Here is a 27879-nt window from a genome sequence, read left to right as displayed (position 1 = left end):
GTTGGCTCAGGGCGGACGCAATCTACAGGGCGGGCTAGACTCGACCTGGGCTGTCACCGGCAGGGCTGCCCGTCCCACCGCCTCCCAGCATCCCGAGACGTGCGCCTCCAGAGCTCCACGCCCAAACCTGAACTGGGTGTGAGCCCCAAAGCCCAGGTCGACACGCCAGCCCGATTCCTCCCAGCCGCCGCGCCCGGCCGTGCCGCCCTCCCCTCCCGGCTTCGCCCGCCTCTCACGGCGCTCTGGCGGGCCCATCCGGGCGGCGGCCGGCAGCTCAGCTCCGTCGCAGAAGGCAGGCGGGTGACATCTGCACACAACGACTGCCAGAGGCGGAGGCTGAAGGGAGTGGGTCTCCAGAGGCCCTGGTGACTAGCTTCAGTTTTCTGACAGCAAAGGCAGCCGCTTCCTCTCCGCCACGCCGCCCAATCACAGCGTTCCGACGTCACTTCCGCCCTCGAAGGCAAGGGGAACGCCGGGCGGAAGAAACACCCAACCGGACCGGAAGGGGCAGGTGCCGTGGGCGGTGCTGTCCGATGGAGCCTCGTGGAAGCTGAGGTGAGTGTTGCCGGCGGCTTGGAGGTTGCGGGGCGCGATTCCCTGCTCTCTGACTCTGTAGAGGGGCCGGCGCGGCGGCGGACTCCGTGCTGTGGGAACCAGGGAGGCCGGGGGGAGCCCTGTTTCCGCGGCCGTTTGCACCGCAGAACCCGGAGGCCACACGGCTGCTCCCCGGGCCGGCGGGTGCAAGGCCGCCGGAATTGCCCGACTTTTCTGGGCTATTTGGGGGGCGATGTGCAGTAGAAACTTAGGAGAGTAGGCGAAGGAATCATTTGAGCATGACAAGATTGGAGGGAGAGAAACACGTTATTTGAGGAATAAGCAGCTGGTTAAAGTAACTGGGTACCCGTGGACCCCTGCATTTGGCGAACAGCTTAGCCCTTTAAAGCCCCGGGGTAGGGACAGTGCATTTGAAAACAGTAAGTTGAGGGTTACTATGACTTCGAATGAGAAACACGGAAGTGGAAGTGCTAGGTAGAAAGCTAGTGCAGCCACTCAGTGACAACAAGCTGGAAATGATAGTGCTGCGAAGAGAAAAACGGAGACTAGTCCGAGAAACAGTCCAAGGAGGTGGCAGGCACAGCGTGGAGCGTGGTGACGAGATGCAGAACATTTGGAGTTGGATGGGCTGTATTGGAGCCTGGCTTTGGCGCTTCCTGGTTGAGTTTTGTGCTAGTTGTTCAGCATCTCTGTTGATTATCCTTGTCTGTACAATGGGGACAAGAATAGTTGCCTCTTCAATTATTGAAGAGAATTTTTGTGCACACATTTGCCATGCACCAGACACTTTTCTAATGTTTTGCTTCTGCTAATGCAGTTACTGCATGCAGCTAGAGAGCTGCATGTGTTAATGCACAATAAATTATTTATTGTACCTTAAGAACTCTAAGCCTTGCTACTATGATTTTTTTTTTTTTTTAACGAATCAAAGGTTAGTAGATAGTTTTAAGCCTTAATAGCTGGGGAGATTGTGTGTTTTAAAGTAAAATGATATGACGGGTTTAGGAAGTAAGGTAGTCATGGAAGGTGTTTGGGAGGGAATGTCCTATAAACACTTGGAACTCTATTCATGGATCTAGACACAGCTAGAAATGGAGAAGTGGAAGTCTCCAAGCCTCAACATGCTGTATGGATTCTCCACTGAAAATACTGCAGAAGGGTATCTGATGAGCAGCTTTCGTTAAGCTGAAGGAATAATTGCAGAAGAATTGAATTCTTTTTTGTTTTGTTTCTTCTTTGAGATAGGGTAACAGGGTCATATGTAGCCCAAGCTGGCCCTAGACTCCTTATGTAGTGACCTTGAATTCCTGAGACCCTGTCACTGCCTCCCTAGTGCCTAGGTTAAAGGTGTGTACCACCACACATGGCTTGTTTAGCACTGGCGATCGAACCCAGGGACTCTACTATGCTAGGCAAGCTGAGCTACATTCTTAGCCCTTTCCTTCATCTTTATTGGCTTAATCTAGGTGCCGGTGAGGGGGGGGGGGGGAATGAAGCCAGATTTACAGTAATCATTGATGAAACCATTCGGGCTCAGCTTACCAGTTTCGGTGTGAGAACTTTGATAGTGGTTGACAGGGCAAAAGAGAATTGAATGGCTGCCATGAAGCTTCTGTGTTAGATGTTCATGAGGTGATTGTGACAGTGTAAACAGTTTAATGCTCAAGGGGTGAGGAATTTCATATTGAGTAAGGTCAATAAAGCGTAAGAAGTCACAAGTTGCATGTTGTTGGATGTACATATGTACATGTTTTTCTGAGTATGTGGATGTGGAGGAAGTAGTGTGTGTGTGGAGGATGGAGGTTGACATGGAGTGTCTTTCTCAGTCACCCTCTAGCTTAGTTCTTGAGACATGGTTGCCCAGTCCTTGCATGGCTTGGGCCCTGGAACCCTGACTGGGGGAAGCAAGGGGATGAAGAAAAGACAGACACATGGACACACATACAGAAAAGCTGAGATCAGGTGGCCTGGACTCTCAGATGGAGAATCTGTAGCACCCCAGAAGCTCATCGTGTTTATTACATACAGTTGAACAGGAAGGAGAGGTTATTGCATACAGATCAACAAGGAGGCAGGGTTATATACAGCCGAACGAGGAGGCAGGTTTAGCTGATTTCAATAGGAGCAGTCTGTAGAGGAACAGTCTTTAACCAGTAAGCGTGGGGCAAGAAAGCTACAGTGGACATTCTCTGGAATACTGTAAACATCCCCACTTGGACCAGAGGAAGGGGTTGCCACTCATGGCTCTGAGGCGTTTGAAGTCCTTCACGTGGCTGTTCTCATGTCAACAGGACACATTCACTCAGGGCTTCCTTGGCTCCACACATAGGGTCTCTCGGAACTTGGAGTTCATGGATTCAGCTAGGCTGACTCTGAGCTCCAGGGATCTGTCTCTGCCTTCTGAGTGCTGTGATCCCATACACATTTCTCTGTGCCTGGGCTTTTTGTTTGGGTGCTAGGGATTATGTTTGTATAGCAAGTACCTTATCATGAGCCAAGTTATATGCTTTTGACCACATGAACAATGGTTTGTGTTTGTTAGCCTTCCAGAGCCAATGTACTGCAAAACTGAATTTTGTTTATATACACAGATTGCCTTCCCGGTGGCTTCAGACATCCTAACATGGGGCTTACCAAACAGTATCTCCGATATGTGCCAAGTGCTGTCTTTGGCCTGATTGGTAGCCAAAAAGGTAACATCGTTTTTGTGACACTTCGTGGCGAGAAAGGACGCTATGTGGCAGTACCTGCCTGCGAGCACGTTTTTATCTGGGACTTGAGGAAAGGCGAGAAGGTAAGTCAGAAATGAATAAGTTGACACTGATTTTAGAGTGGAAGAGCCCCAATTGCCCTGCCTGCATTCATTTGTGTGTGAACCCTCAAGAGATCACACCCCTTTGCTTCTAGACAGCTAGCACAAATTCTGCTGTGTTTTGCAAAACATGGTCAAACAGCAGCTGGCTTCTTATATATCTGTGTTAATTTTCATAGGTCGTTACTTGTAGTTCTTCTTTTTTTTTTTTTTTTAAAAGATTTATTCATTTATTATGTATACACTGTTCTGCCTGCATGTATCACTGCAGGCCAGTATCCCTGCAGGCCAGAAGAGGGCACCAGATCTCATTACAGATGGTTGTGAGCCACCATGTGGTTGCTGGGAATTGAACTCAGGACCTCCGGAAGAGCAGCCAGTGCTCTTAACCGCTGAGCCATCTCTCCATCCCCGTTACTTGTAGTTCTTATCATTTCTACTTTTGTTTACAAGTTCTACTTCTCAAGTTCTGCTTGTGCGCACAGCCAGTTGTAAATGTTAGGATTTAAAAGGACTGTTACTCTGCTGTGTCGGTGGTCTTTTTCTTATGTATGCTGATGAGATCCAGCAGTTGCAGAGCTCTTCTTTGACTGTGATTGAAGTTACTTCTTTTTGCTAAGCACATAGAGATATTTGATTCATCCCTGTTTACTGTTTAACTCCCAAGAGGTGAGATGATAGATAGATAGATAGATAGATAGATAGATAGATGATAGATAGATAGATAGATAGATAGATAGATGATAGATAGGTAGATACATACATACATACATACATACTTGCTGATGCTCAGAGCCTCTTGGGATGAAACCACTAGTACTGTAGTGCCATGAGGTGGTGTTAAAGCAAGGATGGGTTTATAGCCCATTACTTAAATTCAGCAAGATAAAAATTTGGTAACTTATTTCATTGCCTGGATAATTTGCATGTGTATACCAATGTCAAGCTTGAGATGAAATGACTACCTTTTGAGGATCTCATTGTCTTTGCGTGTAGAATTTTATCATTGTGCATCAGCGGTTGTAAATTGTTAGTGCTCACTTTGTTACTGAAATCATTCCCACTTTGTGTCTTGATACATGCCTCACTCTTCTGCATTGGTGTTGGTTTTTATGATTTCAGATCCTTATCCTTCAGGGGCTTAAACAAGAAGTCACTTGCTTGTGTCCTTCCCCAGATGGGCTGCATCTAGCTGTTGGCTATGAGGATGGATCCATCCGAATCTTCAGCCTCCTCAGTGGTGAAGGAAACATAACCTTCAATGGACACAAAGCAGCTGTCACCAGCTTAAAGTACGATCAGCTCGGAGGCAGACTGGCTTCTGGGTCCAAGGTGAGCCTCAGGGACAGGTGTCTAGGGTTTTTTCTCACACTTATGTAGAAGCAGGTTATTTACATAAACTGTTAAATGAAACTGGATTCTCAGTGCCAAGCTAATATACAGTCGGGAGAAATAGAGCGAGGAAGATGGGTACTCATGGAGGGGTATTCTCCTTGTTTCCTGTTACGTTCTCTGATAGAAATCTGTGTAATGAAAGAATAAGACAAAGGTACTCTGAACCTATCATATTGTGGAAGAGCTACCCCAAACTATAAAACAAGGGAGATTGGAAAAGAAGATGGTAATAATTTGCCAATGAATTCTGTAAAAATAGTATTATTCCTATGTTTTTAAATGTTAATGAGTTAGAATCAGACATGCTGGCACACACCTTTAATCCCAGCAGTTGAGACGGGGGCATCTGCATCTCTGAGTCACAGGCCAATCAGACAGGCTATGCCCTCCAGAGATACACAGTTGAGACCCTCTCTCAAAGAAAAGGCAAAGCAAAGAAAAAACATTGTTTTCCCAGCACAGGAGAAGGAAAAATGAGCTATTTGCAATTGGTAGCTCCTGGGGGAGGACAATCAGTTTTCTTCAGTGTAGTGACATTGGGTCTATCAGCCACGCTTCAGGCAGGCCCCGTGCTCAGGTAGTTGGCCGACACAAATCAGACTCTGTTTCTTGTGCTTTTGTTGTTGTTTGGTTTTGGATTTGGTTTTGTTTGTTTGTTTGTTTGTTTTCGAGACAGGGTTTCTCTGTGTGGCTTTGCGCCTTTCCTGGAACTCACTTGGTAGCCCAGGCTGGCCTCGAACTCACAGAGATCCGCCTGGCTCTGCCTCCTGAGTGCTGGGATTACAGGTGTGCGCCGCCACCACTGCCCGGCCTAGATTTGGTTTTTTTAAGGAGGAAAAAGAACATGAAGTTGGGTGGCTGGGATGGTTGAGGGGGAAAATATGATAAAATATATGAAATTCTCAAAAAATGAAAACACAAGAAAAGATTGATAGATTTGAAACATACATTTAAGACATAAAATATTTCACATTTTTTAAAGTTATAAAAAAAGAAAAGGGAAAAGTATTTAATAAAATCCTCTACTTATTAGACTTACAGTAAAATAAGGTATAAAATATAACATGTAATAGATAACATTAATGAAAAGACATGAGTGAACAGTTTTTAAGCCATGATGGTGGCCATTATTCACCACAGATCATGAGACAAATTAGCATTAGGGATGGAGATATGGCCCAGTTCATAGAATACTTGCCTAGCATATAGGAATCCCTGGCTTTGGTCCCTAGTACCACATAAACTTGTCATATGCATGTAAACCTAACACTTGGTAGATGGAAGCTGAAGATCGGAAGTTCGGGGTCATCCTCAGCTACAGAGTGAAATCAAGGCCAGCCTGGGGTGCATCAGACCCTATCTCAGAAACAAAAGTATCATTAATGTTCAGAAAAACAAATTGAAGTGGATATGAAGATCAAGCATTCTTCACTGAAGGATTTCAGAAATTTGATAATACCCAGAGTGCATAGATGGGAAGCTTGTCTTCTCTTACAGATCTTTGATAGTTCTATAGACAGATGCAAACTTTACTATTTATATGTACTAAGATAAATGTACAAAGATTTGTGCTTGCGAATTTTCAGTTTTGCATATTTTTAGTAACAGAAAATTGGAAATGACCCATATGTGTAAAATACAAAATTTAAATTGTGACACTAGAAATTAGAGTAGAGCAGAATTAACTATTAAAATGCATTAAATAAGATGGTTGTAAGATGAACATAGCACAAACTCTGTTTTCTTCATTTTGTTTTGTGATTTTGATGTGGGGTCTCACTGGTCTGTTCAGCTTTCCTCCCATGTAGCTAGAACTACAGGGGCCTGCTGCCATACTCAGAGATCTCTGTTTTCTGATAAAAAAAAATAGCCCAGAGATCTCATGCATATACAACCAGAACAATGTAAAGCAAAGTCTCTGCTCATTTTCTGTGGATGAAAGGGTAGGCTGCTACCTAACCTGCTTTCCAAGTTATATAGGGTGGTATATTGTCTTCGTAGTGATTGAGTCCCATTATTTGTAACATTTGACCTTTTGTGGTAAGAAGAATGTTTTTTCTTATGTGTTACTTTATCTCTCAAGGATACAGATGTTATTATTTGGGATGTGATCAATGAAAGTGGCCTCTACCGTCTAAAGGGACACAAGGATGCCGTCACACAAGCTCTGTTTCTACGAGAAAGGAATCTGCTAGTTACAAGGTAAAGACATGATGGATTTCAGAGTTTTGATGTGGAGTTTGCCTCATTGCTTGTTGCTCCCTGCTGTGCTTATGCTTGTGTCTCAGTGTGCTTCCTCTTAGCCTGCCAGCTTTCCTTCTTTCTGCCCCTCAAATGCTAGTTATACAGTGAGTTACAGCATTTGTGAATTTTCTTTTCTGATTCTCTGTAGAGTGGACATTTATCTTCTAGATCCCTAGAAGTCAGGAAAGCAGAATGCTAAACTGTGTGTTTGGTTTAGACTGCCTTTTGAGGAAAAATGTGCATCATAGGCCTAATCAACATCTGTTAGGTTGAACCATTTGAGAATTTTATTTTTGTAATGTCAAAAGTGATCAAATATTATCAGTTTCATATGGCTCAACCTAATATAGCCACTGTCCATAAGGTGTTCGCTCAGGAAAGACTAAGATCCTAAGGTCCGTTAGGCAGTGATTACAGTAACATTGTAGTGGCTCAGGAAGAGTCGAAGAGCCCGAAACCCTGTCCCAGTGGAGAGTTGTTTCCTGTTGGCAAGGGATGGGGAGACACGGAGTTAGGGAAATAAGAACAAACAGGTTTGAGAATGACGTGCGAAGAGCCTGACCTTGGTTCTGTGGAGAACATTAAATTGGTAAACTTTAAAAATAAGTTACCTCAGTATAGTGGGATGAGAAACCAGCAGTAGGCAAAGAGATCTTGTGAGCTACTGAATAATGCAGGTTGGAGGAGGCGTTCATGTTTTTACAGATGTGGACTGGGACTCAAAATTTAGAGACCACACAGAGGAAGTGTTTTCAGTGCGGAAAAGCTGATGATGTGGATGACAGGGAGCTGGGGGGTCTGAGATGTTTCTGTGTTAGAGAGAATGCCAGTGCTGTAAAGTGAAGTGGTGGGAGGAAGGCAGATGGGTTGGGTTGTGTGTTCTGTAGCTCAGTCATTTCTGTGTGTAGGAGTGAAGCTCCTTATTTTCCTGGAAGAGCAGCCACATGGAGTTGGAATTCTTGGCTTATCACGACAGTCAGATAGAATAGTTTCCGGCATTACTGCTGTATTATTCTAGAACAACAAATGAGTTGCTCACATCCCTGTTAGTTTAATGAGTCTTCCTAGTAAGATTCTTTTTCTGGCTTTTCTCTTAGTGGGAAAGATACGATGGTAAAGTGGTGGGACCTTGATAACCAGCACTGCTTCAAAACAATGGTTGGCCACCGAACGGAGGTACGTGTTGGGTCATGGGCTCCAGAGAAGTTTGACAAAGCAAAGAGCAAAAGATGGTTTCTCCTCTGGCCTTCCCTGGTTCTTTTTACTGTTCACACTGATCTGTGTGCTGTCTTGAGAGATAGTGAGGTTGACTGGGAAGAAGCAGTGCCAGCCACTGGAATGGATGTAGCTTTTCTGGTCTTGTACACGTAAGCCTTTGAGTTCATTATTTTAATTAAACTCACCTATGACTGTTATGTTCCCTAGTGGAACAGAATTTATAGAATGAATCTATATGTACATATAGAAAAGGGATTTATTAGAATGACTTACAGGCTGTGATCCAGGTAGTCCCAACAATGGCTGTCAACCAGTGGGAGGTTCCAAGAATCTATGAGTTGTTCAGTCCATGAGGCTGGATATCTTAGCTGATTATCCATAGATACCAGAATCCTGAAGAAGTAGGCTCTAGTGCCAGTCAAGGAATGGATTTGCTAGTCAGAGTGAGAGCAAGCAGGCAGAGAGAACAAGCTTCCTTCTTTCGTGTCCTTTATATAGGCTGCCAGCAGAAAGTGTGGCCAGATTAAAGGTGTTATCTTCTCACTTCAAAGATCCAGATTAGAAATAGGTCTCTTTCCACTTCAAATGATTTAGTTAAGAAAAAATCCCTCACAGGTATGTTAAATCATTTGAGTTTTAGTTAATTCCAGACGTAGTCGACAACCAAGAATAGCCACAACTGTAGAGACATTTAATGATATTATGTGGACAGTGCCTTTCCCGGGAACATACGTACACCAGAAGGGTAGTTTATGTTTTATGATTTATTCAGCCAAGTTCAGAGGCTATTTTAAATATCTTTGCCTCCCTTTATGTCAGGCTTTCAAAAACATACTGGTAATAATGAAGTGGAAAGAGGATTCTATGAAAATTGACTGGCATCAGTATCATTGTGTCATTGTTTTATTCTTGGATGCTAAAAGCTGAGAATTATGAAGTAGACTTTAATAAGGCACTTTTTATTTGCTAGACATTGCCAAAAACAGTATGAGACCTGGAATCATGGATTGTGCTTAGGATTTGTGATGAGTAGCTATTATCTAAACAGAACAATAGGAAAGTGGAGAAATTCCTAGTACCACATGAACAGTTTCACCACAGGCCTTTCCCCCACTGGAAGAGTGCTTCAGTTAGTGGATTTTAAAATATCTTTTTAATACACTTTTCTTTAGATTTGAAATGCCAGAAAGACTTCATTATAGTGAATGTATACTTTTGCAATGCTTTATTATGCCACTTGGAGTATTAAAAAATGACTAAACTGTTCTGTATTCTTAGGTGTGGGGCTTGGTTCTGGTTTCAGAAGAAAAGCGACTAATTACTGGGGCTGCAGACAGTGAGCTGAGAGCCTGGGATATCGCCTATTTGCAGGAGGTAATTACTGTGTTCAGATCATGGCCAATTGCAAGTTTTCACAGTTGATCTCATTGGCACAGAATCAGATGGGATAGAAAGAATTCTTACATTGATGACCTGAAACTTCTAAACAGAGACTTTTCTTCATTGTGCCTTCACTGCTCTGGTTTTTTTGAGCTGAGAAGAGAGGATTTAGGCTTAGAGCTTCTGGTAATAGTGTTGTCTAGGTTGTGGCATTTCAGCCTGTATTCCTGGACATATAAAGGTGGACTTCAGAGGACTTTCTCTTCAAACAGCAGTCTATGTAGGATGCATGCGTTCTCAGGAGATTTACAGTGATTCTCAGTGTGTGTGTGTATGTGTGTGTGTGTGTGTGTGTGTGTGTGTGTGTGTGTGTGTGTGTGTGTGTGTAGGGGGGTGATTATAAACTTTAGGCTTAGTTGGAGTTAGTGTATAGCCATAGATCCAGTAGCCACTGTGATGGGTTTTATATCTTAGACTAGCATTTGTTTTTCCTGTGTTTAAGGAGAAACTGTAACACACCTTACACTGCCTCTGCAAGTATCCATACTACACGCAGACTTTCACTCTAGAATATCTCTTTTCCTACAAAGAGAAAATTTTGAAGTTAAGGAAGAGTTGAGCTATTTGTTTTTACACCGTTATCCATTCATATATAGTCCTTAAACTATGGAAAGTCAGTGGAGATAGTATAATGGATGATGTTTTGTTGTATATATAATGCCAGTTTCTAATAAATTCTGAAACTTGTCCAGACATTGAAGAAGTTTATCAGAGGTCACCAGTTAAGATGTAAGTGGTTCTAAGAGAGCTTCTAGGTTATTGGGATTAAAAGTCATCCCTGAGACATTTTAACTTTTATTCTTCGATCTTTACAAAATAGATTGATGACCCAGAAGAACCAGAGCCCAAGAAAATCAAAGAGTGTTCTGGAATACAGGACACGCCTGAAGCAGAGGATGGAACCCTTGAGGCGGATGAAGCTTCTGAAGATGTAATGCACTTTGTTTCTTTGGTTGGGCTTTGTTAGTATGGCAAGAAAGGACAGGTTTTAAGAAAACCATTTCTAATTATCATTTTAGGGAGTGTTTTGTCACCTGTATATATTAAATTCATGTCTTTTCAGAGGTGTAACAGATATTTAATCTCCACGTTTTCTTGCTTCCTCTGTAGCGCATCCTTTCATGCAGAAAGGCTGGCTCCATAATGCGGGAAGGAAGGGACAGAGTTGTCAACCTTGCTGTGGACAAGACAGGCAGGATTCTTGCTTGCCACGTGAGTACCAGACTTACAGAACAGTAAGACTGTTCCTTTTCAATAATCATTCTTTCATAATTCAGTATGGGCCTGGACTTGTCTTTTGATTATTTAATAGTTCAGAAAATGGGTCTGGCGTGATAGCTCAGTGGTTAAGACTAAGTAATGCTCTTGCAGAGAGCCTGGGTTTGGATCCCATTGTCCATGCTGGACTGTTCTCAGCCACTTGTGGCTCCAGCTTTAGCAGCTCTGATCAGACACATCTGGCCTCTGCAGGCACCTACACTTCTCATGCACATACCCACACAGACACATAGACACACACACACACACACACACAATTTAAAATTTAGTGTATATTCCTGTGTGTCTAATGTCCTAGCATAACATTCATAACATAAGTGAAAGTAACTACCTTTGTTATTATTAGCAACCATTTATTAAAGGCTAGCTTTTCTCATCATTGTTAAAGGTGCATGCTGTTTGGCCTGCAAAGGAGCATGGAGTGGGAAGTAATATTTTCACTTAGAGACGAGACAACAAACCCAGGCAGATTAAGTTATTCATGATGATCCAGCCAGTAAGGGAAGACAGATAAATGCTGCTGTTTAGTTCTTAGTGGGTATAAGCTAAATTATAAACTGCCTATCTTAGATTCACATTGCCTGCCTTTTGCCTTTCTAGGGAACTGATTCTGTACTAGAAGTATTTTGTATCCTTTCCAAAGCAGAAGTTCAGAAGAAAATGGATAAGAAGCTGAAAAAAGCTAGAAAGAAAGCGAAGTATGTTTATAAGAAAAAAAAAATAGCGATAAAAAACATCCTGGGTAGCCATATATTATAGAGAAACTGACTTTTAAGGAAAACGTTTACTTGATTACATATTAGAGCTAAAAACTAGAGGAGTTGGTGGGGTATTAGTACCACAAGGTTTAGATTTCTGATTCATACTTCTTTATTCCTAACACATTTCTGAGTCTCACTAAGACCCACACAGAAATAGACTGCAGATTTTTAAAGCCAGGCACACTGGGAATTTATCTGTGTCAATGTCAGGGAGGTGCAGATAGGAGATTCCTCAGCTTACTGGCCAATCAAGAGCAGAACCTAACGCAGCCCAGGAGGACCAGCCTCCACAACTGCACCCAGGGTAGCAAAAAGAATGCCTCAGAGTAGTGAGGGCTTAGGAAAAATTCTTACCTATCTAAGGGCTAGACTTTCCTATCTGAGGGAAAAAATAAGGAAACACACTTGGTTTCTGATGGTAACTTTCTCTTTTACTTCATCTTAAAAAATCTTACTCTTCTCTGTCTCCACATAGTTATATTTCTACATATCTCTCTTTACGTACATACATCTCTCTCCTACACAGCCATACATCTCTATATAGTTACATCTGTTTTCACAGTTACATTCTCCACATAGCTTTATACTTCTATATACAGTTCCATCTCTTTTCTATATAGCTCCAAATCTCTCTCTACACACCGCCCCTGCACACATCTCTTTCATACAGCTCTGTCACCTACATAGCAGCAGCTCTCTCACACAGCTCTCTCCTCTACTTCACTGTTCATCGTCTCTTCTCGGCTCTGTGCATTCCCAGCTACATTTCCCTTTGAACACACACACACACACACTTCAACAGCCAAACTCTGGACAATTATATGTTACATTTTCAGGGGCTGACCCATTCTCATAACACACAATAATAAGTCACAGTTTCTCTCAGGCTAGGGAGGTCACTGACTGGCCAGTGAGTAATGTTTGGCCATTCACGTAGCTCTAAGTGGTCAGGGTTCCTAGGTAGAAAGTAATTTTGAAACCCAGGACCTAAGCAATAAACAGTTATTTGGCTGAACCTTGAGTGGTTAGGAGTACGTGCAGAAAGTCAGTTAACAAAGTTGCTTCAAGTCTGACCTTGATTTAGCAATAAACACCTGGGAACTTGTCCTTGTGTATTTTATCTGCAGGGGCAGCTAGACTGTTTTAAATTTGTTCTAAGGTCTAGCTAAATGTGTAAAAGGCTGTTTGTGACATTCCTATGCCAACCTGAATAAAGAAAAATATCCTAGTATTATTTCTATTCATCAGAATCATACAGCTTAAGCAGAAATCATCTTCCTGACCATCCACAGCTGTATGCATGCCTAATAGATGGAATATATACATGAGATAAACACACAAGCAGTGGGAAGACACCCAGAGCAGTTTTTAGCAAAGAAATGAAGTGGCACATGAGGAAAATTACAGATAGAAACAAACGGATTCAGAGTCAGTGACCCCCATGGTCTTTGCCAAGTGGGGCTTCCATCAGAATTATTCATATGATAGGTCAACTTGTTGAATATCAGTTATCATCTGTTGTATTTTCTTGTGGCCTCTGGTAAAGCCATTGCTACTAGCAGCTCCCAGCAAGAACCAGAGGACTCAAGGTTCTCTAAAAGATACTGTCTTAAAGTGGAGCACGGTTGAGGAAGACAGACATCCTACATGGGTGTCTGGCCTCCGCACACTCAAACATACCGGGACAAAAAAGAAAGAAAAAATTCTTTAATGGGTGATTTATCAAATTTAAAAGTGATTTTTAAAATCATCTGATAGCAAATGTTTTTAAATGTGTTTTAGCTCATATGACAAAGTCGAACTAATTTCAGGCTAGAGACTTGTTGAGAAAGTTCTAGAGTTAGCTAGAGAAGTCCACCAGGAACACTTCAGTGCAGTGACTTGGGTGACAAATAATTGCAGGAAATGTCTTGGGCCTGTTGCATTCCCAGTATGTTTATTAAGGGTGATTAGTACACTGTAGTGTGCTCAGTTCTTGAGGTGGCCCTGGTGGCCAGGCCACTCTCCCAGAATCATCCACTTGTTTGTCCCAGAACGCGAGTGTAGATTGGTAAGAGTGAGGATGCTCCTGGAAAATTGATAGGTGATACTTTAGGTGTGTTTCCCTTCGTAGATTGAACTCTGCCAGTGGGGAGGAAGACCCTGAAACTAGTGTCTCAATGACACTGCAGGATGAGATCCATCGGGTGGCCAATATCAAGACTTCTTCCAAGATCAAGTAAGAAAGATTTACTGTCTTAAGTATTATAGAGTAATAAGCTACCACTTGTCCCTGGCACTGTCATGGTATTTGCCAACATGGGTGTGAATTATATTTGAAGGTGGTGATCATGTCACACTCACAAGCCCACATGCTCCCCCCCTTTTTTATTGATTCTTTCAGGCTGCCAATTAAGAAAAAATGTTTATTCTTTGTTCAGAAAGTATTTTAAATCTTACACACACTACAACACAACACAGAAACAAAATGTGGTCAAAACTAAGAGCTGAGACCAGATTTTATTTATTTATTGCTTTTTTTACTTTAAAAACCTATGCTTGTAGTTTCTGAGATGGTTCAACAGATGTAAAGAAACCTGCTTGCTGCCATGCCTAGCAGCTGTCTTTGGTTCCTGGGACTCATTGTAGAAAGAGAGAACTGATGATTCCTTCAAGTTGTCCTTTGACCCCCACAATCAAGTTGTGGTCCATATAAATGTATACATACACACATACACACTCAAATAAAAGTAATAAAAATCTTTTAAGCCTGTGTTCAACTGCTCCTCAATACCCACAACAATATTATATCTAAAATTCTATGTACATGATTAAACTATAGATTGACATCACTAGGCTTTTCTTAGAAAAATATTGACCTCATGAGTCAGTGTTGACTTCATGAGTCAAGACAGTAGCTGGAATGTTTGTGATGACTTTCCCATGCAGATCCTTTGACCTGATTCATTCACCTCAAGGAGAGTTAAAGGCAGTCTTCCTGCTGCAGAACAACCTGGTGGAATTATATTCTCTCAATGCATCCTTGCCGACCCCTCAGCCCGTCAGGACAAGCAGGATCACCATTGGAGGCCATCGCAGTGATGTGCGCACTTTGTCCTTCAGCTCGGATAATATAGCTGTGCTTTCAGCTGCAGCTGAGTCCATTAAGATATGGAACAGGTCTGTGAAGTGATGTTTCCTGTATCTATCCAGTAGAATTGCCTTTTCTTTGAAATGTTTTTGGTATTGATGATTGGCTCTTATCCTCAAGAACCTAAATACAGTTCAGTCAAAAGATACAATTGATGCATTTTGGTGTTAGTCTACAGAGCTTATATCAGATTTTGGTGTGGAGCTACTTGCCACTAAGGACCTGGAACCCACATAGTAGAAAGTGAGAACTGTCTCTTGCAAGTTGTCATCCATCCATATATGTGTGTGTGTGTGTGTGTGTGTGTGTTTGTATATATATGTGTATATGTATATATGCCTGTTCCTCTCCATGAATAAAATGAAAATAAAAAATAAAATTTAGGGTAAAATAAACCAAGCTTTTCCTTCGTTGGAGCTTTGGATTCCTTTGGCTAGAAGAGAGCGTACAGTCATTACTCCTTTTTATTCAAGTCTAATACCATCCGAAACTTATATTAATTTTCAACTTTTTTTCCTTTCCTCGGCTGTTTGACCTCCTTCCTTTTCCCTCAGACCTCAGATAATTTAAATACTTTAAAGCTGATGATACTGCTTCCTAGTTTAGTGAAAAACTGGAACCATCTGGAATAATATTTTGTGTGCTCTCATAGAATGTTGCTTTAGCTAATCTCTGCTAATTTACCTTTGTCTATATGTAACCAGGAAGTATGCAAGGCTGTGGCAGGTATAAGAGAGCATGCTCTTTTACAGAAAACTTTTGTATAATTAGACTATACTAAATATAAAAATCACTAACAAGACAGGCGTGGTGATGCACACTTTTAATCCCAGCACTCAGGAGGCATAGGAAGGTGGATCTCATTAAGATCACCTGAGATCAGCCTGGTCTACAAAGTGAGTTCTAGGACAGCAAGGGCTATTACACAGAGAAACCTTGTCTTGAAAAACCAAAAATAAAATTAAAAAAAAAAAAAATCAGTAAGATACTATACTTAATCACTCGTGCTATATTTTATACAAATTTCATCTCAGTAGGTTTACATACATCAGCTTCACCAAAAAATGTAAGTATACACAATACACTACACTGGCAAAGAAATTTTTTTTTTTTAAAGATTTATTTTTATTTTATGAGTGTTTGTCTGTATACCATGTGCATTCGTGGTGCCTGTGGAGGTCAGAAAAGGGCATTGGGCATTGGATCCACTGGTACTTGATTACAAACAGTTGTAAGTTGCCATGTGGGTGATAGCAATCAAACCCAGGTTCCCTGGAAGAGCAGCAAGTGCTCTTAACCACTGAGCCGTTTTCTACTCCATTATAGTCTTAACAGGACTTCCAAGTGTGTGGTTTGTCATTGACCAAAACATTCCTAAGAGGTGTGTGTCTACATTTGCTGAATGAATAAATGTTAATAGCCATATTAAATGAATTTGTGGGCTGGAGTGGAAGCTCAGCAGTTAAAAGCACTGGCTTCTTTTCAAGAGGACCTGGATTCAATTTCCAATACACACACACACACACACACACACACACACACACACACACACACACACACAGCAGCTAACAACCATTTGTAACTCCAGTTCCAGGAGATCTGACACCCTCTTCTGGCATCTGAGGGCACTACATGTATATGGTACATAGACATACATGCCGGCTAAATACACATACACATAAAATAAAAATAATAATAAAATTGACTTTCAGATATTGGTAAAGATAAGCCATTTCAACCTGAAACTATCTCTGCTCTCCTAGGCCTTGAAAACTGGGCCCTGTTGAGCCCAGATGACACTTTGCTTTCCTCTGCTTGTGTATGGTCTCGTCTCCTTTTTTTTTTTTTTTTTTTTTTGGTTCATTTTTGAGACAGGATTTTTGTGTATAGTCCTGGCTACCCTGGAACTAGCTATAGACCAGGCTGGCCTCCAACTCACTAGAGCTGGGATTAAAGGCATGCACCACAACTACCAGCATGATCTCTTTATGGCAGCTTTCTTCTCCAAAGAAATCAAAATTGGTCCATAATATTTTTTTCCTTGACTAAGATAAACGTGAGCCAAGACTTAGACTTGTCTTCTGTTGTGTCAGTCTCTCTGTGTGGCTCAGGGCATTGAAACACTGACTTCTAAGATTCCTTTCTCTTGAATTCCCTGTCCCTTCTTTCCTATAGGTCTACCCTGCAGTGTATCCGTACAATGCCTTGTGAATATGCTCTCTGCTCCTTCTTCGTTCCTGGTGATAGGCAGGTGGTCATAGGAACAAAGGTAAAGCTGGGGCTTTTCTACTTAGTGTCTCAAAAGATGCTGGAGAATTTGGATTTTTTTAGAGCATGTTGGTAATGAATATATTAGAGGTAGATAATAGTTTATTGACCTTTTCTGGTATTTTTAAATTTTCATTTTCTTGTTTAAAACAAATCAAATCATCTGTCAAATTACAAAGAAGGACATTAAAGTCAATACTGAGCTAACTTTCATTAGCATTTTGATGATTACCCTTACATGCATCTTATAAACGTATGTAATTGTGTTTAATTGATGGTAAGATCTATTAGTTATAAATAATAAAATATATTATCAGACTTGACAGAACATGGTAATAGAAAGCCAAGCTGACCAGGTCTTCATTCTTAGACTGTCATCAGTTTGGGACAGCCATGAGCAGATGTGGATTTGGATTCAGATTGTCTTTCAAACCTCTTAGAGAAGGCTGCTTCAGCTGTATAGTAATGATGACACTTGCAAAACCCCATCTGAATACTCTGCTACTTAGTAACTTTGCAGCCTTTGAAAAATTGCTTTAGTCCCGTTAGCCTTTCTTTCTTTGGATTGCACAATAAACAGACTGATCACAGCAAAAGCAAGTAATGAGAATAAAATGGAATAAGGTTTATGGAACATGTGTTTGTCTTGAGAAAGAGATTTTCTTTGTAGCTCAGACTACCTCAAACTTATGATTCTCCTGTCTCAGTTTCCAAATGCTGTGACTGTATTCAGTTGTGGGGTGTTTTGAAAATATTTTTCAAGTATGTGTCATCCTTATTCCTGTAATCCCATGTCAGATATATATGCTTTTTATTAAGAAACCAACATGCCACAGTGGCTGTTTCTTGCCTGGCAAGAAGTATAAAATGTTGGAAAGAGTTTCAGGTCCTGTTGGAGAAATAACATTCCAATTGAAAGTTTTGTCCATTTTCATCCATTCTTCAACAAGTGTCCACATGCTGTTTGTTGTCTGAGGACTGCTGTAAGGCTAATGTGCAGTTCCTGGCCTGGACAGTGCAGGGCAGTTACTGCATAGCTCTTGTGATCCTCATGACATCTCTCAGGTGCTAGTGATGCAAACTCTATTCTATAAAAAGCAAATTCCTGGAGATGAATTCTGTAGCAGTCATAAAGTTAGAAAGAGCAGCACCATGGCATATACAGGCAGGAGTCATGGTAGAGTTCTAGTTCTCGATGTCAGTATATTGTAGAAGGAAGAAACCAAAACTAATGGAAAAAAATCTTGGTATACAATCACTATAGTCTTGGGTGGTCCACTTAAAGTGTGGGAAAAACCTTAAAATGAAGTTTCCATTTGAATTGCTCAGATTTGTCCATAGCCATGGTGTTTCTCTTTTGAAGTTGTGGAACCAGTAAAAGCAGCAGAGTCAAGAAACTACAAGGTTGTACTTTCCATAGCTATAGCATGTTAACTGCATGTTTCAGTGGGTAGCAGTCTGTTTTCAGATGAGGAATACAGACAGTATTTAGACAGAATCCATTTTCTGAGCAGTTATCCCACATTGTTGTTGCTTTTCTAAACTCTGGGCATGAATCATGAAGTTTGTAGATGTGTTCTTTATAGCCCTGTTCACTTTCCTAGATGGGAAATCTGCAGCTTTTTGACCTGGCCTCAGGCAATCTCTTGGAGACGATAGCTGCCCATGATGGAGCTTTATGGTCCATGTCTCTTTCTCCAGATCAGGTAATAGCAATGGGCTCTAAAGCTCTGGGCTTCGTCACTCTGGCTGCACTCTCTAGTTTAGTTGCCTAAAAAAGGTTCTTTCCAGTTGCATTAAAGAAACTGTTTCTGATCTTTAGACTTCACAAAGATGTCCTCTCACACATACTTGTAATGTGAATAGCTTCCATTGCAAAATTGAGTCTAGTACAGCAGTTGATTCTCAGTAGCATGGCTTATTTTTCAATGGTGGTTTGTGGTACTTTACAGAGGGAAACGTTTTCTTACAGTGTAGAGAGTGAAGTACACTTTCCCTGCCCCTCTTTAGTCCAGTGATGACTAGAGAAATCCTTTAGTAAGAAGTGCTTGCATTACTGGTGCTTCTTCACCTGAAAAACCTCATTGATCCTGATAGAGCTGCTGCTCTGACATTTTGAGTTGGGTGTTTATGTTTTTGTTTCTGTCTTATCATACTTTGGCATTTATCTGTGTATTCTCAATGATAGTGCTCCTTTATCCACTGAAAGTATGTATTTTTGGAAAAAGTAAACAGAGTTTCGAGTAGCCATTGTCACTTAGTATAATAGACATGTGGCTATGTGTGCTATGAGATGGCACAGAATAGACTGCAGTTGGTTTTTCTTGATTTGGAAAACCATTTCGAAGGGCTTGAAGCAGGGACATTGCAGGAATAGTTCATACCTTTCTGAGGTGAACCCTGGAAATGGACTATTTACTCAATACATGTTTGTTAAACTAATCTTGCTGCTTCGTAGCAAATTAGTTTGACTTCTGCTCTCCTAGGTAAAGTTAAACAAATAAAAATAAAGGAAACTCCATAGTATTTCTTAAAGGCTTTTCTTATTCATGATAACAAGAAGTTACCTAGGACTCTGTGCTGGAATTCTCAAATGAGGTCTGGCAGCGGCCCCGGTAGAGTTTGTGTGGGTGTGTATGAGAAAGTGGAGGGGTGGGTGAGTTACATTTTTTTTAATTCTTATCATCTGCCATTAAGTAAAAAGAGTTTTAAACTATTCTGATATGTGTACTTAGCAAAGCTTTTGTGCTAAAATAGTCTTTTAACTGAAGGGTCATTTACTTTTCAGCGTGGCTTTGTGACAGGTGGTGCTGATAAAGCTGTCAAGTTCTGGGACTTTGAGTTGGTGACAGATAAAAATAGTACCCAGAAGAGGTGAGTGGACATCTGTGTGTGGGCTTCAGAATGAAGTGGAGAACTGTTGATTTGCATGTCTCTGTCAAGTTTGGAACTCGGTGTCTGTGAAGTTCTCATCTATTATTTCTTTCTCGATGCTGTCTGGGTAGACTTTCTGTGAAGCAGACTCGAACCTTGCAACTAGATGAGGATGTCTTGTGTGTCAGTTACTCTCCCAATCAAAAGCTGTTGGCTGTGTCTTTGCTGGACTGCACTGTGAAGATTTTCTATGTTGATACTTTAAAGGTACAATGGTTTTGGCTGGGAATAGCCTTTCTGTATGACCTTAAGAATTTGGAATGATTCAGTGTGATAGCTTTTGTTTTAATCAATTTTTTTAAAATTTTATTATTATCTCTTAGAAGCCTGTTCTTTCTAGTTAGAGACAGACGGAATGGATCTGGAGGGAGGGGAAACTAATCAAGATATATTATGTGAGAAAAGAATCTATTTTCAGTGTAAGGGGAAAAAATTCGGACGATATCCAGCAATAATATATTTATAAAAATGTGTCTATCAGAACACTAAGTGTACTAGAGAAACTAATAGTGTCACAGAGTTCATCAATTTTATTTAAAGTAAGCACTAGTTCATGTGTTCAGAAGATATGTAGACAGAAAGCCCTATCCTCTCATAGCTAATAGCTTTAAAGGTACTGCTAGGTACAGAGGCTACTGGGCCCTATACCCACGTCTCAGGACTGCATTGGGCCTCAGGATAATCTGTGAAAAAACTGTCTCAGAGGTAGATTCCGAGGTGTAGGTTTTGGGGAACCTGGCTTCCTTCACTGGGCTTTAATGTTCTTGGCAAACACGTGTAGGGTCTACATGGTAGACACGGGCACTCTTAGCTTGCAGTCCAGAAATGTGTTTAGTATTATAAATTTATATTTGGCTCCATTTGTAACAAATTGTATTTTATAGACAAACATGAATAATTTCTATTCTTTCTTTACTTTTAGTTTTTTCTCTCATTGTATGGACACAAACTGCCTGTTATATGCATGGACATCTCCCATGTAAGTAAAGTTTGTAGGTTGTCTACTTCAAACCAGACACTTCTCAATGTGTGGTGTGCTACTTGATTGTACAGCACTTGCATCATTCTGTTGAGTTTATTGCACCTTCCTCCAAAAAGTCACAGGTCTTTGTTATTATCATAGCATGAACACGCTAATGTTTCATAAATACTATCTAAGTCCTTCAAACTACCTGGTGTGGCTCTGACAGATTGATGCTTAAAATTCCATAATTGGGAGAACATCCTAAAATACATGGCTTTACAGAGGCACGCCTTTGCTATAGGGTAACACTGGTGAGGATTTGAATATTGTAGTGTTCTGTTTTGTATGAATACTTGGTCTTTGGAATGACATTTTCCCGATGATGACAAGTGAGAATAAGTATTTGAAAAGTATCTACTTTGCCCCAAAAGGGAACTAATGGAGCCCATGGCTGTGAGATCCTTGTATTAACACAGCTATTTGAACCTAGGCATGAGAGGATAGTGATGGGGGGTGGGATACAAGGCTAGGTCACAAACCTAGTAGGTTCTTTTCCAGCCTCATTTTCTCCTTTCTTTTCCTACTCTCTGCACAAATCTCATTCCAGAGATTAGAGCCACCCCTTCTTCTTACTTAACTGAATAGATCACCTGACATTAAGCACAGCACTATGCTGTGGCATTCTCATATGAAAGGGTAAGAGTTCATAGTCCATGCTTTCACTTTCTAAGCTTTAAGAAGCTCTAGAGGTCCAAGCACAGGTATTTTGGGTAAAGAAGAAAAATTTTTGCCCTATTTTAATGTTTTTAAAGAAATGAGTTTATTCTGGTTAGCTTTTAGTTGTCTAGTTTAATCAAACATTAAGTAATATTTTGTTTCTGTGCCACAGGATGGAGCACTAATAGCAACTGGCTCTGCTGACAGAAATGTGAAAATCTGGGGCCTGGACTTTGGGGACTGCCACAGGTCTCTCTTTGCACACGATGACAGGTGAGTGTCGTCTTCTGAAAGGATCTATTTGATGTTCTCAGATAGCAATAAATTGAAAGTTCTAGAGAATAGGCATTCCCAACTAGTTAAGAGTGCCCTAGCGTACTGACCTGGAGTTCCTGACACCTACCTTTCCACTCTTAGTGTGATGTACCTACGGTTTGTACCTAAGTCTCACCTCTTCTTCACCGCTGGGAAGGATCGCAAGATCAAGCAGTGGGATGCAGACAAATTTGAGCACATCCAAACGCTGGAGGTAACTTGCCAATTGTGCCTGATCAGTGCTTTAAGAACTTCCTGTAAGAATATTTACCTTGCATAAGCAGGTAGTAAATGATGAGTAAGTTACACTTCTTGGGTTGGTTTGGTTTTTCATTGCCTAGGGGCACCACCAGGAAATATGGTGTTTGGCTGTCAGCCCCAGTGGAGACTACATTGTATCAGCATCTCATGACAAATCACTGAGACTCTGGGAGAGAACGAGAGAGCCTCTTATTCTTGAGGAAGAAAGGGAAATGGTAAGACCTTTAAGTTTGTTTTCACATCTGGTGGTGATGGCTTACAGACTGCCCCTGCTGAAGTTTCCTATCCAGTGTAGTCACACTCACACAAGAGGTGTTTCCAGGACCAGTGCCACCCATTCCAGAAGCCCGGATGACATGGGTGCCGTTGGCGTCATGATGCTTCGAAAGAGGCCCTTTCCACTGCTTCATTCGCTCTGCAGTCTCTGTTTTCCCCTCCTTATAACTTGTGTGTGTCTCTTGGCAGCAACGGGAAGCCGAGTACGAGGAGAGTGTGGCCAAAGAAGACCAGCCAGCAGTAAGTGAATCTTTGGGGATACTGGAATTCCATACTTTCAAGAACTTGTAATGGATAGGAATTGAGACTAGATACCAGAAGCACTGCCAGCTAATGTGAGAATCTGTGTGATGTTACAAAGTTAGTTCTGTGAACAGCTTGTATGAGGATTCTAATCATGACTTTTTCTTTTTTGAATGAAATTTTATAAGGAATTATAATATTTATTGAGCAGAACAAAAAGTTTAAATAAAAAAGATTGAGAAGTTGGATACTTTATAAACATTTGCAGGATAATGCTTATGATGATACAAATAAAACATTTAATAGTGTGCCTGTCCTCAGTGGGAGATAGTTAACTGGTAATTTTATAAAATAATACCCATCTTGTTCATTCAGGATCTCTTATTTCTGGTAGGTTCCAGGGGAGACTCAAGGTGACAGTTACTTCACTGGGAAGAAAACGATCGAAACAGTCAAAGCAGTAAGTTGGCAGAGTGCTGTATCATCTTGTAATAGGATTCTGACTTTTTAGTAAAAGAGTTACCCTATGTCAGCCGCATAGCCCTGCCTGTGTGGCACAGAAGTTGATGAACTCCAAGAACTGATCATCACCTTTGTCTGATGCCCTTGGTCTTGCATCTGACCAGTGTGTGGCTCTTTGTGAGGGAAGCTCATCTCTTCCTGAAAGTGCACCTTTGGGGTTCCCAGGAGCTGCTCTGTGTCCCGATGTGGTCTCCTCTGAGTCCCTGCTGTTTTGTCTCTTTCTTACAAAGTGAAAATAAGAAAAATACTGACAACTGTAAATGCTGCATTGCACTCTAACTGGCATGTCTTTATTAAGCTGATTCAGGCTATCGTTAGCCACGCCTTCCTGTTTCTATGTCTTGGGTTCATGGGTGTGCGCTGGGATGATCTCTTCCTTTGCTGTCATCTGTGTAGGCTGAGAGGATCATGGAGGCCATCGAGCTGTACCGAGAAGAAACTGCAAAAATGAAAGAACACAGAGCCATTTGTAGAGCAGCGGGAAAAGAGGTGAGCTGTCCATCAAGTTATGTACTCGGGAATCTTTACAAAAAGAATACTGAAGGTGGTCATTTCCAACTTAACTTAGATAAGGATATGTGGTAAAAAGCAGTAAATGTTATGTAATTCAAGTATTAAAAGTAGAGGAACTGTGGAGCCAAGAGGCTTCTATATTCTATATAAAAGAAAAGCATAGGAAATAAGCGATCAAGGTGATTAGTATGAATGCGTGTTTCTACATGAGTTAGCAAAACAGGTTATCAGCTTCAGATTTTTAGATAAAATATACTGCCTAAACCCATTCGTCAATTCATTCAGAACTGCAAGGTGTGATATTTTTTTTTCCCCTTTTCTGGTTTTAAGATCTTTTATCAAGTTTTAAAAATACCACTAATGTCCCATCTGCAACAAGCTTCATCAAAACCTATTTTTAATGATTTGATTTAATAACTTCCTTATAGGTTCCTCTTCCTGTCAATCCCATCCTGATGGCTCATGGCAATATTTCTGTAAGTAGGATATCTGTTTCTCCTTTGGTGGTTCAAGGATTAACTTCAGATACTAGAAAGGGAATAAGAAGGCATTGTGATTTGAGGGTAGATGCCCTAGGAAGTCCTTTGTCTCCAAAAGTCTTTCCTGAATCTTGGTGTCCTCTAGAACAGCTTGCATCTTGTGGGGCAGCTACCCATCAACCCCACAGTTCCCCAGAGTTTTCTTGAGTGAGAGCAACAGGAAATATTAGATAGAAGGATTCAGAGTGTGGGGAGAAACAGAAAATACAGGATAGGCTCGAGAGGGCCTGGAACCTATTCCAACGAGCCCTGACAGTTTCTGCCCTAAGGTATTTATAGAACCGCCAAGGAGTGGAGCAAAAGAACTCCCCCCGCCCCCTCCCACCAGCACAACCAAGTGCAGACCATCTCAGACACCTGCATTCAGGCCCGTGGTCCAATTATCCTCTCTGTGCTGACCTGCTGGGCAAAGCCATGAGGAACCTGAAAACGGGCTCCCAGTGAAGCTCCCAAGGAAGTGTCTGGGTTAGAGCAGCCTGGCTCTTCCACCTGAGCGCTTCCTTATGTTCAGAATCCACAGCCCTCTGAAGAGCTGTCATTTAAATGAACGCAGATATATATCTTTAGAGGAGCAATTGACAAAACCCATCAGGAAGAAGGGAGGAGGTGTATCAGAAGAGTGTTTATCTAGGAGTTGCTAATTATTTGCTATTTTACTTGGATGTCTCATTCATTACAATAATCTCAGAATATCTTCATTGTTTAGATATGAAACAGGCCCAACTTACAAGGAAGCGTAGTCAATAAAGGAAATAGCTTAATTATTACCCCAAATCTGGCTAACTCCAAGCGCACACAGCCCTGCCATAGTAGGCCACTTTTCTCAAGTGGGATGGACCAAGAGAATGTACACACGAGTTTCACTATTCACTGATGCTGCTGTTCTTCCTTCGCAGCCTTCGGCGTACGTGTTAGAGACCTTTAAAGGGGTCAAGTCTAGGTAAGTCCTAGTGCTGCTCTAACTGACCAGGACAGTTAGGGAGTGTCTGAGTGGGAAGTACAAGGTGGAACCGATACTTACCTGCCTTTTAATTTTGTCAAACTTTTAGTGGAAAATAACCTGTTTGTTGTATAAAAGCAGGAAGAAAAATAAAGGGGATGATAGAGTCATTGACAGTGTTATGGAATGTGATGTCTATTTTTCCTCCTCAGTGAACTAGAAGAGGCTCTGCTTGTGCTGCCATTCTCATACGTCCCAGACATTCTTAAACTACTCAATGAATTCATTCAGATGGGCTCCGATATCGAACTTCTGTGCCGGTGCCTCTTTTTTCTCCTCAGGTAACATGTTTTTACAAGTGCTGTCTATTCTGCCAGACTGCTCCAGCTGTGGGCTAGCGGAATCTGGCATTGTTTGGGGACTAAAAATTCTGTGTTTCAGTATCAGAGACTGTTATTACAAAATAGCGCTTACCTTTGGGTGGTCATTCTTGCCTTTAAAACAAGGGTCCTGATGACCCGTTTATTAAAGCACGTGTTTTGTTGAGACTGTAAGCTGCAGCTAAGGATGCAGTCTGAAGGTGATGCTAGGTAAGTTGTTCACCAGACGGTTTGCTCCATGTACTTTGCTTTTAAACTGTTGAGCTTAAGCTGACGCGCTTTGTGCTCATAGCATTCTAAAGAATAGTCAGGTAATTTCTCTAGGTGTCTACAGGCACAAATGGAAATGGAGGAGACGTAGAAATGACTTAAGCATTTGATGAATTGGCCTGATTTTGCTCGTTTTCAGACAAGATCTCACTATATTTCCCTGCCTGCCATGTAACATGTATGTAGACAAGGCTGGCCTCAGACTTGCCTGCCTCTATGTTCAGAAGGCTTGGAATGCAGATATATGCCACCATAGCTGTCGTTATTCGAGTGTGTTGAGACAAGATTTCATTCTAGCCCATGCTGACCTTGGACTCACTCTGTGGCCTGGGCTGGCCAAATTAATGGCAGTCTTGCCTACTAAGTGCCTGGATTACAGTTCTGCGCCACCCTGCTCAGCTTTTTCCATGGGTGCTGAGGATAGAACTCAGGTCCTTGTGCTTGTATGGCAAGCTCCATACTCAACTGAGCCCTCTCCCCAGTCCCTATGTTAGGTAGCGGTTTTTAGTAGATTCCATTCTAGCTCTAGACATTACCATTGTCATGATCTCTCTGGTCATGTGGTAGATTTCTGCGAAAAGATGTGACTGTGTCATCAGATTTAGTATAGTATTTTTCAAATTATCAAACTGAATGGTGGGAAACTTAGGTGATTTTTGTACTTGTTTTTGTTGGTGCATTGGATCTGTATCTTGTCATCTGTTTACTATTTCTGGGGTGGGGTGGGGTGGGGTGGGAGAGGACTGATAGGGCTAGATCCCTCCTTGCAGTGTGACTTTTTTCTTTTAGGATTCACTTTGGCCAGATCACCAGCAACCAGATGCTTGTGCCTGTGATAGAGAAACTAAAGGAAACAACTATTTCAAAAGTCAGGCAAGTCCAGGTAAGTGTTACATACATCTGCCCTAAAGGTACCATATGTTGGGCCCTGTTTGTCACAATACCAGACAGACATAAACCTGTACTTAGGATAAACTTTCTGTTGGCATTATTACAAACAGAATTTTTAAAACACCACCAACGAAAGTCCTTAGCGAGGGAAAGAAATGTGACAATACATACTCAGAGGCTGCTGCAATGATTGAACAGCAAAGAATTGCATTTACTTTCTTGTGTTCTTCTCTAGGATGTCATTGGCTTTAATATGGCAGGTCTCGATTATCTCAAGAGAGAGTGTGAAGCAAAGAGTGAAGTTATGTTCTTTGCTGAAGCTACTAGTCACTTGGAAGAGAAGAAGAGGAAACGAAAAAACAGGAAGAAGATGATTTTAACACTGACTTAGAACTGAAAGGCTGTGTCTTTTCCTGCTTCCCCTTAAAATTTAAGGAGCATGTTAACTAAGATAGAGTGGAGTTGGCATCTTAAAAGTACCAAAAAAGATCAAGTTGTAGATCTTGGGGTACAGCTGTCATCTTTGGCTGAGGAAATCCAACATGGCTGTGTGTTCTGACTCCCATCCTTCGGACTGGACAGATTTAGTTTAAAAAAAATCTGTTCTTCAGAATTGAGCCTTTAAATTGTAGCAAGGAGCAAAAGCATATTTTTTTTATTGTGTATTTGTTTCCCTTGAGCTGAAATAGACATTTCAGGAATATCTATTTATGGCAGATTATTTGTATTAGAGCTTTTCCATTTAAGATAATCATGTATATCAGTGTCTTCTAAATGAAGTTCCATGGACTTTGGGGCTGAAAGGGATGATAGAATATCTAGACCAGCCTCCTTAAGCCAGTATAGCTTGTTGAGTCTGTGTATAAGAAGTTCTTAATGCTGTTTGTACTTTGGGGAGTAAAATAGCTTTTTCATTAAAAACCATTTCATATGTCTTGCTGGCAGTCTGAATAATAGTGGGAGGGATCTTGTGTGTGTGTGTGTGTGTGTGTGTGTGTGTGTGTGTGTGTGTA

General features: G+C 41.3%; 3 protein-coding genes across 8 annotated transcripts in view; 1 reads left to right on the top strand and 2 right to left on the bottom strand.

Moving 5' to 3' along the window:
• Gdap2 (ganglioside induced differentiation associated protein 2) overlaps positions 1–462 on the bottom strand; it is a 44574-nt gene extending 44112 nt beyond the window's left edge. The window contains exon 1 of one of the 3 annotated variants that reach the window (XR_006073384.2): positions 237–462. The gene's annotated coding sequence lies outside the window, so the exon portion shown is untranslated. The remainder of the gene's footprint in view (positions 1–236) is intronic. The other 2 variants (XM_006985637.4, XM_076574718.1) reach the window with 2 other exon arrangements.
• Positions 438–27801, top strand: Wdr3 (WD repeat domain 3). 2 transcript variants are annotated; one of them, XM_006985636.4, is made up of 27 exons: positions 438–555; positions 3147–3349; positions 4490–4699; positions 6846–6964; positions 8104–8182; positions 9503–9598; positions 10485–10595; positions 10775–10876; positions 11543–11640; positions 13817–13921; positions 14632–14862; positions 17009–17102; positions 18706–18807; positions 19890–19975; positions 20107–20242; positions 20958–21014; positions 21889–21989; positions 22134–22245; positions 22373–22507; positions 22758–22808; positions 23206–23271; positions 23730–23822; positions 24275–24322; positions 25282–25325; positions 25538–25666; positions 26765–26858; positions 27102–27801. In XM_006985636.4, the coding sequence occupies exons 2-27, from the start codon at positions 3179–3181 to the stop codon at positions 27255–27257; spliced, it is 2826 nt and encodes a 941-aa protein (XP_006985698.1). In that variant the 5' UTR covers positions 438–555; positions 3147–3178; the 3' UTR covers positions 27258–27801. The 2 variants fall into 2 exon arrangements, with proteins under 2 accessions (XP_006985698.1, XP_076430832.1); XM_076574717.1 differs by having other exon boundaries at positions 496–555; positions 4545–4699.
• Spag17 (sperm associated antigen 17) overlaps positions 23595–27879 on the bottom strand; it is a 236522-nt gene continuing 232237 nt past the window's right edge. For all 3 annotated transcript variants that reach the window (XR_013052267.1, XM_076574715.1, XM_076574716.1), the window contains one exon: positions 23595–23772. The gene's annotated coding sequence lies outside the window, so the exon portion shown is untranslated. The remainder of the gene's footprint in view (positions 23773–27879) is intronic.

Source organism: Peromyscus maniculatus, chromosome 6, assembly GCF_049852395.1.
Source record: "Peromyscus maniculatus bairdii isolate BWxNUB_F1_BW_parent chromosome 6, HU_Pman_BW_mat_3.1, whole genome shotgun sequence".
In the NCBI taxonomy this organism is placed as follows: Eukaryota; Metazoa; Chordata; class Mammalia; order Rodentia; family Cricetidae; genus Peromyscus; species Peromyscus maniculatus.
The sequence above is the reverse complement of the archived record's forward strand: the minus strand, read 5'-3'. Positions and strand labels throughout refer to the sequence as shown.